The 16982-nt window shown below is 37.6% G+C and overlaps 1 protein-coding gene across 8 annotated transcripts in view; it reads left to right on the top strand.

Annotated features, from left to right (window-relative positions):
• RYR2 (ryanodine receptor 2) overlaps positions 1–16982 on the top strand; it is an 805689-nt gene that overhangs the window by 640875 nt on the left and 147832 nt on the right. For all 8 annotated transcript variants that reach the window (XM_033200167.1, XM_033200166.1, XM_033200162.1 and 5 more), the window contains exons 59-63: positions 3368–3491; positions 4026–4141; positions 7357–7421; positions 9792–9913; positions 16906–16955. In XM_033200167.1, the coding sequence (XP_033056058.1) occupies positions 3368–3491; positions 4026–4141; positions 7357–7421; positions 9792–9913; positions 16906–16955 (477 nt within the window). The remainder of the gene's footprint in view (positions 1–3367; positions 3492–4025; positions 4142–7356; positions 7422–9791; positions 9914–16905; positions 16956–16982) is intronic.

The raw sequence follows: 16982 nt of genomic DNA, 5'->3' as shown, positions 1-16982 counted from the left end.
CAACTTGTATTGGCTCAAATTTATATTCTGTAGTTGGGCAACTAACCTAGTTGCAGCACACTAAGTGGTGAGGTAGGGGAAATTAGTTCTCGCTGTCTTTAATTCTCTTACTGCACATATGGATTTCATTTTAGAAGAGGAACTTGTTTAGAACCAAAACGGCAGACCAGCGGGAAAGGTGTTGAAATATGCAATCCCGGATCCTGGCTTTTAGGTTATTGAGATTAGCAAACCAGAGAAGTGAGTCTTGGGAATAGGAGATAGGTTACAGACTGTGGCCAGTTTCAGAGCAGAAACTACATGTGTCTTTTTTTCAAAGTTGTTTTCTCACTCGGGGACATTAATAGTGAGGAGGATCTTTATAGCCAACAGTTGTAGGCAGTTGCATCCTGCCAGTTCTACTCCCACTGCCGGTAAGAGGTAGGGGGGAGGAATCTGTCACCACCCGATGTCTTGGTGTCTGTGTGTGTGTGTGTGTGTGTGTGAGAGAGAGAGAGAGAGAGAGAGAAATAGAAATGAGAAGTCAAAAACACTAAAAGAATCAGGGCCAAAGCTGCCCAGTTTTGCTTTCACCCTTTCTCTTCTCTTTTATCATCCCTGCATCTGTGCAGAGAAGATGAATCTGCTTTAGGAAAATCAGGAGAAAAATGCCTCTTTGCTTGCCTTAGTCATCTGATCTTCAGTGCTCTTTTGGAATCTCGAAAAGTCTGAGGGAAAATCAGATGCCATAAGGAGTTAATAGAAATAAAGGAGTGTAAGTCCAAAAAGTATGATTAGTGATCCCAAATTAGTAAAAATGTTATTTTCCCACTGGCACTTCAAGTATTTTGTACCATGGTCATCTGTTGTTAAGCCACAGACAGCTCACTGGTGTCAAGCATTTTTTCACCCTGTAGGGTTCATGAGTCCGTGCTAGTATGTGTGGTAATATCCTCAGAATTACTGCTCATTAATTTGCCTCTCCAAGGAGCTGGTTTCCTTCAGCATGAGATGTCTACACCCATATCATAAATGGGAAAGATGAGGGTGGAAGTGCAAGGTAAATGTCCATGGTCACACTGCTAGTTAGAGGCACAGTGAGGACGTGGATTTCAGTCACCTGGCAGGCTTTCAAATCCCTTCACCTTCTAGTTCAGTGGAGGTCGAATAGGGTGAGAAGAGTTACCGAGTTAGTGGGTACTTTGCGTTCTTAGGATTTTAAAATTATAGACCTCTTTCTGTGTCTCTCTCTTTCTCTCCCCACCTCCCCCACAATAACTTATTGGTATGTGGACCCCCAAATCACTGATTACAAATTAAGTTGCCAAATTAATAGCATTCTCTAGGACTAAATGCAGTAATGGAGTTTGAACTAGGTGATGGTTGATTAAACTAGGGTGATGGAATTCGATGCTTGATTTTAAAAAGATTTTTGCTTTTATTTTTAACCGATACATAATTGTCTATATGACTTACAGTGTGATATTTGCATACATATATGCAACGTGTAATGTTCAAATCAGGGTAATTAGCATATCCATCACCTCAAACATTTATATTTCTTCATGTTGGGAGCATTCAAAATCTGCTCTTGTAGCTATTTGAGAATATAGAACAAATTGTTGTTAATTATAGTATCCTTATTAAGTGTCCTGTTAAATTACATCTTTGATTAGGACAAAAGTCAAATTTGGTTTCTACTAAACTTAGTAACAAATTCTATACCCTCTTGCTATTCACGAGTGTTTGTTGTCGTTGTCTTCTGACAGCTGCATTGTGCTTGATATTGTTAATATACTGTGGAGTACCTGAATTCCTTAGTGTGGTTAGTATTTGTTAGCTCTGTAGTTTTTGACCAACGCCTTGCATGTATGATAGCACAGTGTCACCTAATGGTATTAAAGTTCAGTGGGCGATTGCATGTCTGCAGATGGCACTCTCAGTCAAAGCCAGCACTGGGGAAGCAGACATTTCTTCCTTTGCTTGCTTGTTTATTGTGTAGGGCAAATTCAACATTTGTCATTGTTGCAGTAGCTCCTGGCTAAACTATATTGGAAACTGATTTCATAGACTATATGTTGTTATAATTCAAACAATATTTATTCTCAATTATTCTTCCTGGAATTCCCTTAGCAGTTGTATTTCAGGGTAGCTCAGCCTCCCACACAATATCTATTATCATACATGTTTTACGGATGTTAAATGTGAGGCATACCATGCTATTCAGTTTGCTGCTGTTTTAATAGCATTCTTTGTACCAGATCTTTACATCTGAAATTAACAGTGCATTTTAAAATATTTTTCTAATTTTTGCAAAATTTTAACCAAAATTTTTACATAATTTATAATTTTTAGAAAGGTTTTTCTCCATATTAGTTTTTTTAATTTACATATTTTCTAGAATTTTTTAATCTGAAAGAAAGACTACTTTAGTAAGTATTATCAGGATGAGTATATTAGAAATCTAGACTCTTGCTAAAAGGTACTTGCCCCCAGGTCTTAATGTCAAGTATTAGACACTTAAGAGTGATCCACTTTTAATGTAGCACATCTATATGTGGTTTTGTATATTTATAAATAATGTGACTATGAAGTACTCTCTGATCTGAGAGATATAATAAAAATTCCATATTTAAGACTTTTTTTTTTTTTTTTTTTTTTGAGGCGGAGTCTCGCTCTGTCGCCCGGACTGGAGTGCAGTGGCCGGATCTCAGCTCACTGCAAGCTCCGCCTCCCGGGTTTCCGCCATTCTCCTGCCTCAGCCTCCCGAGTAGCTGGGACTACAGGCGCCCGCCACCTCGCCCGGCTAGTTTTTGTATTTTTAGTAGAGACGGGGTTTCACCGTGTTAGCCAGGATGGTCTCGATCTCCTGACCTCGTGATCCGCCCGTCTCGGCCTCCCAGAGTGCTGGGATTACAGGCTTGAGCCACCGCGCCCGGCCCATATTTAAGACTTTTACTCTTCTCTCTGTGGGGCAGCAAATGAAGCCTAACCCCTGAAACATGCTTTATAACTTTTCTAAATCCTGCTAAGTACGATTTAGCATTTATTTCCACTCTCCACATTCAGAATTGCTTTGAACACAGAAAAGAATACAGCTGCTTCTCTCTCGTTGGCGAATGCAGATATTATTGTCACTCAGTATTACAAATGCATGCATGTTCATGTTTTAACTACCTCTTAGAAGGCATATGCACAGCCTTTCTTTGAGTAGTTTTTCTGAATTAATTGAAACATTAAAGGCAATAGAGGCAGAAGAGTCTTATATGCTCTGTGTATTATTAAAGGATGTGAAAAGTTTTCTAGTGTGGTCCAATTATATATCTGTGTCTCATCTCAGATTATTTTCAAATTACTATGCTGTGTTCTTGTCCTGACATACTCTTAGGAGGAGGTAACCACCCTCTGCTGGTGCCCTATGATACACTGACAGCCAAAGAGAAAGCCAAGGATAGAGAAAAAGCACAGGACATCCTCAAGTTCTTGCAGATCAATGGATATGCTGTATCTAGGTAAAAGTACACATATCCTAATTACACACTCTTTTCATGAGGGTGAATATTTAAATATCTCCATCATATTTAAAGCTGAAAATGAATTCAATGATCTGTTTACACCTTTGAGATACTGTTTAATATGTTCAAAATACACACATCAGAAACATTTACACCCCTAGCTGTGTACCACCTAACTGAGTTCCTTTTGCTACATATATTAAATCACTATCCATCATTTAGGCAAAATCCCCAGGCAAAAAATCACACTCTGTTTTTGTAAATGCAACATTTTGTTGCATAATAAGAGAGTTACTCACTGAAGCTTTATATCATATGTAAAATATTCTTTATAGGTTAAATCTTACTTTTTCCTTGAGCTACAATAACATTAGATAAACTTGAAAATTTATATGTATATATAAACTTATATATAAACATGTATGGATATGTACACACACACACACACACACACACACACACACACACACAATTTTACCTTCTAAGAGGCTTGTACAAATTGCTTTCCCTATTTCATTTTTGCTGTTCCAGAGGATTTAAGGACCTGGAACTGGACACGCCTTCTATTGAGAAACGATTTGCCTACAGTTTCCTCCAACAACTCATTCGCTATGTGGATGAAGCCCATCAGTATATCCTGGAGTTTGGTAGGTGCCATAGTCCCATTGCTAATAGCCCAATGTTTGTTGTTCTTAATGTTTACAACATCAGGATATAGAACAACACTGGCTGCTGAGCTATTTGTGATGGTGTCAACCCATCTATTCATCCTACTACTAAATAGAGTTCAACAGTCAATGGATGAACAAGTTCTTGGGGAGTGGGTAAAGTCTGTGAACTTTAAAAAATCTAACATATAAGTTATTCTCCTTATAATGTTTATTGGCATTCATTTTTTTCAATTTGAAAGATACATTGGAAGGACATCAGAATTTTAAGGTAGAGTTAAATCTTACCTATGAAATTAATTGCTCTACTCATAAGAAAAACTTCCAAAACTGTGGATTTTCAAAATTTCTAAACACTATAGAGGCCTTGAGTTTAGCCTTTGTAGGGAAATACATGAATACTAGAGTAACTGCAGTGCAGAATACTTTATTATGCTCTTAGGGTATGGGGAAAGACCCCTTTCCCATCTGGCCCAGTGCTGCCTCAGAATTTTTAAAACCTCATTCTTTAAGCCTTAGATTCAGCACAGATGATCAAAGCAGCCTCCGGTCACTTCTGTTGTTTTGTGACCCTCCTCGTTGAATTAAAATTCAACTTGTTAACTGCTTAATGTCAGAGCACCTTCCCACCACTGCGTAGTAACACGATGTAAGGAATTCCGGGTTGTTCCCTTTTGAAAACAGTGTGCTCTTCTGGTGGTTATTCATTTATTTTCATTTTTGTTCTCAAGGTTTTCTCTTTATTTTTAACACTCACTCGTTTTGTTGTTCAACACCTTTCCTCTAGGGCCATTCATCTTGGATCCCTCAGCTGCTATTTGTCTTAGGATGTAAATCTAGTTTCTGCCATAGCACCAGACTTAAGTTTGTAGAAATTAGATCTCTGGTATTTTCTTCTTTCTGGCCTCTTGTATCCTAAATGTGATTAAAGATTTTCCAGTTGAGCATCGTTCTCATAAACAATTGACTTCTCTTTCAACCTGCCTCTACAGTTCAAATACTCTATTGTTGCTCTCTTCGAGCCCATCTTTTTCATAAAAGTTTACACTACAAGCTAATTTTTAATCTGTAATCTCTCTGTGATTCATACAACTAACAATTTTTAAAAATATGATTCCTGACTTATCCTAATACATAGCCAAATTGATCTGAATTAATGAAATGTAACTGGAGAACAAAAATGAGGTAGGGGTGAATTATTGAAGCTTTTACACAGAAAGCTAAGTATTGCAATTTCTGATCCACATTTGAAAGGATCCGATATGGGTAGCAACTCCAATATCCAGTCTTGTTTTTGGAGATACAAGGGACAGGAGAGAAAGAAAGAGTCATCATTTGGAGAAAGGAACAAGAAAGTTGTTTGTTTTTTACCTTCACGTTGGAGAACACAAACATCAATTTGAAGGGAAGAAATGTGTTTAGGTATTATTCACACTTTATTCAAATGTCTGAATAAACTATCTACTACAGTTCATGGAAGGGGGTGGTGAGAATCTTGCTCCAGGGTACATTCACCCACTTGACACATTTCATTCTATCCACAGGGTAGAGGGTCTTATAAACAGAGCACGGGAGAGAAAGTAGGCTGCAATGACAGAGCCCAACCAAATAACCTTTTTCACAATTCCTGATGTTATAGGTACTGTTTTCGGATGGCTTTGCCAGGGCAAATTAGGTTCAGGAACTCTGTTAGAGGAGCAGATAGAGCTGTGATTGTCAGTACCGTGTTTATTTTAATTTCCATCTTTCATTGTTATCACAAGTGAAACTGCTATAATTGCCTTCTCCCTTTATCCTTCACTTTAGTGATTTTGCAGCACATCTCTAATGTAGCCATTGCTAGACCTAAGTTAATTGTGGTTGTAAAAATATGCCTTTTTCTAATTTTTATATTATACCATAGATTGTATTCTCTCCACATCTTTTTCACATTTTGCACATAAGCATTTGTTTAAATGTAGTAAAAGACATTTCCTATTTAATTCATTGAAATATGAGCAGATTTGGCTGTGTACAAAATTTTGTCTTGAGATAACTTTATATGAGAAAGTCTCTTATCTGAATCCAGCCATTTTGCATAATGTGCTTAAGAGGAGATTCAAATGCCAAAGTGGCATGCAAATGAAATTTGCAAGTGTTAAAAAACCATAATTTTCTTTTGCTTGTTCATGGGGAGAGCATTCTGATATTGCGAAATAATAGCCTAAGTTTCCTAAAAATTGTCTTGTTATTTTTGTCTAAAATTTGACAAACTATTATCTCAAGTTATTATTATTATTATTATTTTGCAAAATAACTTTTTCAAGCAAAAGTCAGCTTGGCTCTTAAATACCTGGAAGCTCTGCTTACAAATTTTACTAAAACCTGATATCCAATTCTGAATTTTTTAGCTCTCCAATATGTTCTGCATGCCATCGTGGTTATTATAGTTTATTATTTCCTCATCTATTAATATATGCATGAACCTTTTCCATATGTATGAAGGAGGTAAGAAAGGCCACCTTCTAAGCTAAATGAATTAGGTTAATCAATTCTTGACCTTGGATCATTTTTTAAACCATGGGGAAAACTTGGGTGTTTTTGCTTCGCTCATGAAAATTATCTTTTGACATAGGTCAAAATTTCTTTATTCTTTAGCGGAATGCTAATTTGCCAACCTAATATTAAAATTGCTGTCCTCCTCCTCATCGCAGATCCTGACTTCCTGCAGTTTTTTAGTTTGTATCTTAAATTGAGAAGCTTTAACTTTCAGTCACACCAAGAGGCAACCTTTATTATTAGAGGCCAGGGTTAGTATCTAACCAATTATGTTTATTCAATTTACACCCACTGTCCTCTCCCCAGTGAGCTTCTTTTCTTAAAGGCTACTGAAAATGTGGGATTTTTACTTTATTCTATTCCATTTTCCCCTCCCTATGTCAATAAGATCTCAAAGCTACACAAATGTGTTTGTGTTTCTAACCACAACTATGGGCTGTCCTCAATAGCGTTTTAAATTTAGATTTGGGTATTTTAAAAAATCCTTTTATTTTTAATGACACTGCCAAAGCTTGCCTTTGTATTTTTGGTTGGCTTTTTCCATTCAGTGTAGTGGGATAATACATTTAGCAATGCTTTCTAACCTTTGCATTATGGATGAATATCTTGCAATGTTTCCAGTGCAGCATTTACCTAAAAACTCTTCAAATCTACAGATGGTGGCAGCAGAGGCAAAGGAGAACATTTCCCTTATGAACAAGAAATCAAGTTCTTTGCAAAAGTACAGTATACAATCTATCTTGTTTTTGCTTCAATATGTTTGTTTACATACTCTACTCATTAGATCATTACCCTTTTCAGAACATACTTGTCTACAAATATGTATTTTACTGCACGTAAATATTCTGTGGCATGAAAATAACTGCATGAATCATCTTCCCAGCATACTTGGTCAGACTTTAACTCTGCATTCCCTACCATATTCCTTCTTCAAATGACTTCATTCTATCTGAGGTTTAATTCAGTTTGCATTTTTTTTGTTTTATCATATGATATAGAATAAAAATATCTATTTCTTAACATTTGGATATTGTTACAATTTAAAATTTCTAGTTGAGAATTGCTTTTATAAATAGGAAAGTCTTAGTTAATTCATAAATGGGTACATTATAAGAACATTTAGTATAGAATCTTTATTGTGGGACCTTAGTCCTACTCATTTTACAGAAGATCAGGGAGGATAGATTGTTTATATACAAAGGACATCCCACTGTTATTATTTATTTCATTTCATAAGGATTTATCAGGAATTTGCTGTATTACTGGAAAAATCATCACTTTTTTCAGTCAAAAAGGGATGGACATGAAAAGTTGTAAAGCCTCCAAATGATTTAGTTCATTTACTCAGTATTTACTGTGTGTCTAGTCTGGGTCAGGCATTAGGGTATGGCCCAGGGATTGCCATGAATATACAATGCCCCTGGGTAAGCTTTCCTGTTTGGGACACCTTGCAGTGAGCCTGAAGACCTAATTCCTGCTGTCTGTTTCCTCTTAAAGTACTTGCATTCAGTGATTACAGATAATTTACTATAAATACAACTTTTGTGGACTCTAAAATAGCATGCTTTTTGATTGGTGAATATTGACTTGTAGTATGTTTTCAAAATTGTGTTCTTTACTGTAAAACACATTTCTATTGTCTTTTCTTCCCATTCAATATAGCACTCAGAGTCTGTTCCAATCATTTGAAGATCCGAAGTTTGTCCTGGGGTGCACACAGTTAGTGATTCATCAATTGATAGATCCATATGTGTATCTCCGGTCTCTGTGAGATTGTAATCTTACTTGATAGCCAATTATCAGAATGCTGTATTCACGGCCTCTAATTATCCCTTTAAAATACATTCTTGTGTTGCCCATCTACTCAGCACCCCTAGTGATTCTGTTTACAGATGCTTAATGTGGCTTAATTTCTACTAAGTCTATAATTCATTCATTTACCATATTGAGTGCCTACTATGTGCCAGTCACTAAATTCAGACAATGTCCCGACTGTCAAGGAAGAACAATAAAAACTAGTGATGTCCCCGTTATATATATATAACTGTGCTCTACCGCATGGTAGGAAAAAGAAGTGTATTTAGATAGACTTTGAGTTTGCATACTGGTAGTGCCAATCTTGTTCTTGCCATGGGCCCGTCACAGTCCTTAGCACTAGGGATTCAGTGGCAAACAGAAAAGACCAGTTAATAGTTCTAGACCCAACCCCAGGAAAGGGCTAGAATGGGAAACAAACCCAGAAATGTTTCTTGTTTTTGCATAACTCATAGGCTCCTGGAAAGAGAGACTTTAATCCAAAGTCCCACGCATACAATGTAAAATTGCAAATGATGTTGTCAGAGCTCAGAATGTGGGACTTTATCTAGTTGAGATCAGCAAAGACTTACCTGGCAAAGCACCACTGAGTTGAGATCTACAGGAGGACCAGGGTGAGTAGGATGTGGAGTGCAGAAGAGCATGCCGGACAGAGGGATTGGTGTGTACAAGGCCAGGTGATGCGAGTGGACAGAGTGAGGAGGAGGAATTGGCCCAAGGCCAGCAGGACGAAACGTGCATAGAAATGGAAAGTGCACTTTGAGAAAGGCCAGGTTAAAAGAACATTGTGTAGGCAAGTAAGTAACAATGTGACCTTCAGGAAGTCACACATTTCTATCTCTCCATTTAATACCCATAATGCAGAGATGGTGGCATCTACCCTACAGGGCAGTTGCTATCATCAGCTGCAATGTTCACACATAGTAGAGACTCAACATATGGTAGTTATGGATTATTTCGGGGTCTGTTGGGCACTGAACTATATTATATGAAAACATTGAGAATATTTCATTTTGAGAAAATATTAAGAATAATTCCAAACTGTTGCAAGTTTGCTCTGTTCCCCATAATCACATCCTGCCACACTCTGCTTTCCCCGCTATGGACTCGAGACGGTAGAGTGAGATTTAAGAGAGGCATACTATGACGTGCCTGGCATGGACATAAGGAGACCTGATGCATGTGAACAGAACTCTGACTGCTCCAACGCCTCAGCTCTCATTCATCCCCTGAAAGATTCCACTACGTAGATCTGTCTTCTTTTCCTTTCTTTCAGGTCGTTCTTCCTTTAATTGATCAGTATTTCAAAAACCATCGTTTATACTTCTTATCTGCAGCAAGCAGACCTCTCTGCTCTGGAGGACATGCTTCCAACAAAGAGAAAGAAATGGTGACTAGGTAAACAGCTATAAAAATAAACACTGTTGTATGACTTAGGTGTATATGCATTTGCAAAGAGAACCTGAGGACCTTGACGTGGGACTGTATGGAGAGTATCTGCCCATATCCCTGGTCCATGTCTTCATGGGAGCAAACACTAGATGAAAACAGTTTTTACAAGTTAAGATATGTGTTCTAGATGTTGAGTTTCTTTATATTTTGATGCTAAGTGTAATGCTGGATAGAAGGATAAAATATCACTCATTTCAGAATCTACACGTAGAAGCTGGACATGCATCACCATATTAGTATTTGTGATAAATGGTGCTTTTGATGTTAGTTTCTTTAAGATTTCCACCAATCTGATATTTTTGCCAGCCTTTATTGTTCAGAAAAAAATCCCAAATATACATATTTAATTTAAAAATAATGACCAATGTTGGAAGAAAAATGAAGTAAAGATATCTACAAAATTTCTGAAGGTTTCCCCTCTTAGCAATGCTTTCTCATTTCTGTTTAAACCAAAGGGTTCTTTATGGACTCAGTTGTGATTCTGCTGGGGATATCAGGTCCTTTCACTCAAACTTCTGCTAGAATTTAACGTACACGAGAGTCAATTACGGAGCAAGTTTACTTCTCTAATATTACATTGCCCAAAAGTTCATACCAAGTTTTTAGATTGTCTCGGAACAAAATTTCTATAAAAGTGAATACACAGTATAAAGCAGAACGCTGGAGAAAATACAGGCTTTCCTCGGACTTGACGTTAATGCTATGCTGAAAGGCAGTACGGTCTCCACCTATTAGACAGAATGAGATGAGATTGCATACAGCCTTCGTGAGAGGGTGGAGAAGTGGAAAGATTCCTGCACTGCCTAACACTGGGGAAGGCAGCTGGAGTGGAATTTTCAGTTCATCTCTTTCACTTATTGTTCTTTTACCGAGTAGTAAGTGGCCAGTCATGTGATATGGGATTGCAACAGTATAAAACATGTCCTCAAACTTCTTCAAATGAATTTTCCTATAAAATTGATTATGGTTAAAATAACAGCAGGAATCCATCCCAGCGGCATGCTTTGTTTCCACAAATTGCTGCCACATAGAGAGAGGCAATGCAGTTACTTTCCACGATGTGAATTTCCCCCCCTTCCGACTTGAACATGGCCTTCCTTCCCACCTTCACTGGGAGGGAGAGCAGCTCCTCCCTCATCATTTCACGAGCACACACATCCACTACTCTGAGCCAGGATCCCCCTGTGGATTCTGAGTGCACGCAAGTAGCTAGAATATCCCAAGGCACCAAGTTACCCTTAAACATCATGAAATTGACGACACGTTGAAGTCTCCTACTCCTCCCTGGGTCTGTTAGCCTTTTTTAATAGAACTTTGTTCTCCAGGGGTGTTGTTAATCTAGATATCACTCAATTATATAAAGATAAAATAAAATCAGAGAAAATAGAGACAAATTCAAATAAATCAATGCAAATTCTGCTATTTTCCTCCTCTCCTGTCTTGTGTTTTATTATCTCCGTTCAGTTTCAGCCTTACCCTTAGAACTATTCACTGAGCCCATACTATGCATATATGGAAGCATCCAGTTGTGTGTTTGGATATATATGATTTGTATTTGCTAATTATACCTCTATAAAGCTGGAACAATTTCATGGAACTATATACCAAAAAAGAAAATTGGCCCATTTTCCTTGGGCAATTCTGTATCCCTCATAGAATAAATCAGAGATACATCGCTATTTTGTGCTAGCCTCAGTTGATGTCCCTTTGGGGCTCTAGACTGACCCTAGACTACCCCTCTCTCTAATGGGACTGCACCAGAATGTTTTTAATTACAGTCATGTACCACATAACAACATTTCAATTAATTTTGGACCGCATATATGATAGTGGTCCCATAAGATTATAATACTATGTTTCTACTAATTTTTTTAGATATGCTTAGATACACAAATACCATTTTGTTACAGTTGCCTACAGTATTCAGTACAGTCACATGCTGCACAGGTATGTAACCTCGGAGCAATAGGCTATACCGTTTAGGTTTGTGTAAGTACATTCCATGATGTACTTATGTTATGGGAATAACAATGAAATCGCCTAATGATGTATTTCTCAGACTGAATCCCCATCATTAAACGATGCATGACTGTATTTCATCTTCAGTTTTACTTCTACTAATAGAAAAAGGGTTGGTAAATTTTGCTTGTCCCGTTGGTATTTCCCAAAAAAAGGAGCATATGCCATTTAAAATTCCAACACATAGAAAATGAGGTGCATAATAAAAGTAACTTATGTTATTACAGTACTTTAGTGCCAAACATAGCTAGAATTTAACCTCAGAGAAAAAGAAAAACATAGAGGAAAATATGAATAGGGAAATGATAAATGATGGCTCGTGTCTGTACAAAATGCTGTGCAGTCATTAACATGATGGAAATGAGTAATACTTTCGGAAAATGATCATGATAAAGTATAAAATGTATGCTCAAATAGTATTAACCCAACTTTTAAAGAGGACTTAATTTGTTTGTATAGAAAAATATTGGTAGGGTATAAACTTAATAGGTAGAAAACTGGCCCTGCCATTATCAATAAATAAGCATATCTTCATTCACATGATAAACACTATGATAATGGTTTTAAGTGTTTAACAAATGTGAGTAGCAATAGTTCTGTGGGTTTGAGTTAACTTTTCTACAATTAAAACCGATGTTTCATGAGATGTTTAGATACTTCCTGGCACAAGAAATTATTATATACTGAGCATTTGCTGTATCTAAGGTCAGTACTGTCATGTCTGGAGTATACTTTGCAGTAGCTAAACACATGAATATGAGTATAGCCCTAGTAAGAGAAAGTCAGGCAGTGCGATGGGATTCAAAGTAAAGTAAGACCACCTTGGATGGATATAGAGGGGTGAGAGATTTATGGAAATCAAGCCAGTCAAAGTTGATCTTGGACAATTTGTAGGTCAGAGATTAAGGAAGGAAAATATCTGCTAAATGTAGATAACTACATAAATAAAATGTAGAAGCTGGTAATTTAGGAGAAAGGTAGGTTATATAGACGGTAATGGATATTAACTGTCAGAATCAGGAATCTTCTTTTTAAAATTATATCACAATTTTTTTCACCTAATTTATTAACACTAAGAAGCTATTAAAGCTTTTTAAGTGAGAGAATGATCAGAGCTTCCCTCTGGGAAATACAATCTGGCAGCAAAAGTATAATTGATGAGAGTGGGAGAGTTGGGAGGCCATGGCAGGCACTTGGAGGCCGAGACAGCAACCCAGGCTATAGTGTTGGAAGTGCCGCCTCAAATAGGTGGTGCTGCCCGCCTATCCATTTAGCAGATGTGTCTTTTTCTTCTTCTTTTTTGAGATAGAATCTCACTCTGTCTCCCAGGCTGGAGTCCAGTGGCACGATCTTGGCTCACTGCAACCTCCTCCTCCCAGGTTCAAGCAATTCTCCTGCCTCAGCCTCCTGAGTAGCTGGGATTACAAGCACCTGCAATCATGCACAGCTAATTTTTGTTGTTGTTGTTGTATTTCTAGTAAAGATACGGTTTCACCATGTTGGCCAGGCTGGTCGTGAACTCCTGGCCTCAGGTGATCTGCCCACCTTGGCCTCCCAGAGTGCTGGGATTACAAGCATGAGCCACTGCGCCTGGCCTCATTCAACAGATATCTCTGAATGCCAGCTATGTACGGCATGCTGTCTGAGGCCTGAAGATATACACACACAATAAGAACGTTCCTAACTTTAATAAATTTAGAAGGACAGCTGAGTAGACACATACATATAGAGCTAACTCTACAAGAAGCTGTGATGAGTGTCAGTGGAGACATCAACAGAGTGTTGGGAATGTAGAAGGGATGTAAACAGGAGCTGGGGTGAGAAACCGGGAAGAGAGAAAGTCAACATGACTTGGCGATGAGTAATATGGCAAGTAGAAAGAGGTCCAACTTGGTGCTGAAATTTCAACTCTGGGTAGTTGGAATATTGTTAGTATCATGAACAGAAACAACATATTTCAGAAAAAGAATAGTTTCTAAGAAAAGGTTACATTTGGTCAGGTATTTATCAGAGTAGAAGGTACCCACAGGTCATTCAACTGGAGAAATCCAGCAGATTGGAAATATTAGCATGTGGGGTTAATTGAGAGATTAGAGCAAGAAATGACATATTTGGGGATTATCTGAACATTTATATAATGCTTGAAGCTCTGAAAGTAGATAAAACTGAAGGAGAGTAGAGAAGGAGGCAAAAGGTTTTGAATACCAATGTTTGGAGAATTATTACATTTCAGGGTTTTCAGAAATAGGTCTTTGAGGAACATCAAGAATGATTCATTAGAAAGCAAAAAAAAAAAAATACTGTAAATAAAATCCAAGGAGGGTAAGAGTTTCAAGATTTAAGTAATAAACAAGGCCAAGTACTGTTGAGAGAACTCCAGAAAAGAAAAGGTTATTATCTTGGCTGATTAGGGGCATTGGTGCGCTGCGAAGGACTGTTTCAGTACAAGACAATGAGTAAATGCTGAAGAAGTAGATGCCTTATAAATTCTGGAGAATGTTGGTAATGAGGGGAAGCAGAGAAGGGACAACAGTATTATAGAAAATATTTTTTAGAGAACGTATAGGCCAAAGCTTATAATAATTAATCCTTATAGTTTCTATGAATACCGTGCCCTAAAAGTGGATTGCACAGGAAGGGAAAGAGTTATGATGTGCCGTCTTTGAGGACCTTGCCTTCTATGTCTGTATTTCTCTCTGGTGGCACATGTGGTGAGGAATCAGCAGAGATTGTCAAGTCATTTTTCTCTGACAGATTTTCAGGCGTTACATAGAATTTGATAAATGAAACAAAGAGCAGTCTGCCATTATAGCAAAACATCCCAGGTTTGGATTAATTGGGTAAAACCTAATCCTAGCATTATAAATTCTGGATCATCAAGAATATCTCAGAATGTTTCACTCTGGATACTCGAGAGGAATAGGTAAAATACATGACTTAAAATAGATCTGAATACAGGGATCCAAAGAATATTCTAAACTGAATTATTCTTTTTAGAAAAAGGCAGACCCTGGCTGAGTTAGCACGCACAGCTGTCAGCCATAAAGCTCAGTAGAAACGGTCTCTTATGTACCGTTCTAAACTGAATTACTCGCTTTAGAAAAAGACCCTTGCTGAGTTAGCTTGCACAGCTGTCAGTCATGAAGCTCAGTAGATAAGGGCACGTGGACAAAGTTTCTCCTGTTTTATTGTCTTAAAATTATAGCACAAAGATAAATAATGCAGGTCAAGGGCCTCAGGTCTAATCTTATGTCTAGTAGCCACTTGAATAGATCATTGTTTTAAAAATGTTTTGTTCTGAGAAGAAATTCCCTAAAACCTCGGATTCACTCAGACATTTGTAGGTGAACATTTTCTTGGAAAAGCTGCAAAATAGCCTACATAATTTTCAGCAATACATGAATCCACATTGTTACAGAAGTGAGAGGTGATGGCCAAAACTTACTGTAAAAGAGGTCAGCCTCACAAATGTTACCTTCTCTGCTTCCCTCTCTTCCCATCCCGCCACTGATCAGCCACTTTCATGGTATTCCATGGCTGGTCTCTATCCCTAGTCCTGGGGAGCTGTACATTTGATCACAGCTGTTAATGCCGAGTTTTGCAAGAGAACATGGTCAGTGAGGACTTAGCTGTTCTCATCATTGGGAAAAAATCAAGCTGAGTGTGGGTGGTACTCTACAAATGAATCTTCAAGGTTAGATATTTTTGGGTAGGTGCTGGCTGGGTAGAGCCTGTGCAATCTGAGAGCTGAGAAGAGTGTGAGTAGATGTGAAAATAATGTCACTTGTATTGGTAGAGATTTGCAAATGGCCCCTGAGAGCATCTGGGTATGGACCTCTTGCAACCTAGGTTGGGAGCCGTACAGGAGGACTGGATGTCAGAACACTGACATCCTTATTTTACTGAGTTTATTTAGTTGAATGAGTTTATTCTAAGAATAAACTGAGCTGAGTTTTGAGGGATGAGTAGATAGGAGTATAGCATGGAAATGAGTGAAGGGTATTTCTCAAAATAAGGACCTGTGAGGATCCCACCCAGCTGAGGATCGGTGAAAAGAAAGGACAAATAGCAGGGATCTCCCAGGTTCAAGGGTCTGATCTGAGAGTGGATACCAGTGTTGTCAGGCTGAATGCTGAATGTGGGCAGCCATTATTTGGAATGGCTCATTGCTAATTGCCATGAAGGACTCAAAGACACAGGAACCTTCTCTGGAGCAGATAAGAAATATACTGAACTCGTTGGTGTCCAGAGACTTTAAGTTATCATATCTGTAATGCTTTCCTCTGAGTGATTATCAGTTGCTCAAATTCTGTTCCTACTTTACTGTATTCAAATTCACTGGATGCTTATGTTATGTAAGGAGTGTGATCAAGGTTGGAGAAGAAGGAGATTTCAAACAATGAAACATATTAGAACTTAAAGTAACATTGTATGCCCAAAGCACCATACTTCTGTTGTAAAATAATGTAAAAAAAAAAAAAAAAAAATATATATATATATATACACACATATTTTTTAAATCCAGAGTTTCAGTGGTACATCTGGGCAGATAAAACCAAATTTTTTCCTTGTGGTTTTTCAGTAGTTATATCCTTATGGGGTTCATATAGATTGCTTTTATATTAATTAGCTTTGCTTTCAATTTTTTTTGGTTTCTTATAATATGTGCTTTTTTAACCATGTTTGTTAAAGATATGCACTCAAAGACTCTTTCTTTAATACCTTTACTCCACATTCTGCTCAGAGAATTGATTCTTTCTGCGTGACATCATGTTGCTTTTTTCCGGCTCATATATCAGCTGTTTTTTTTTTTTTTCTTTCTTCTTTTTCCTTTTTTTTTTTTTTTTTTAATTTCCCCCTGTCTTTTCTACCTTCCCTTCCCCCTTCCCTTTTCTCTTTTGTTTTTCTTTTGTCTTCAGCCTATTCTGCAAACTTGGAGTTCTTGTCAGGCATAGGATTTCACTATTTGGTAAGGAGACCCTTGAAAAAATACAAG

The sequence above is a fragment of the Trachypithecus francoisi genome, unplaced genomic scaffold (genome assembly GCF_009764315.1).
Source record: "Trachypithecus francoisi isolate TF-2019V2 unplaced genomic scaffold, Tfra_2.0 Lachesis_group5, whole genome shotgun sequence".
In the NCBI taxonomy this organism is placed as follows: Eukaryota; Metazoa; Chordata; class Mammalia; order Primates; family Cercopithecidae; genus Trachypithecus; species Trachypithecus francoisi.
The sequence above is the reverse complement of the archived record's forward strand: the minus strand, read 5'-3'. Positions and strand labels throughout refer to the sequence as shown.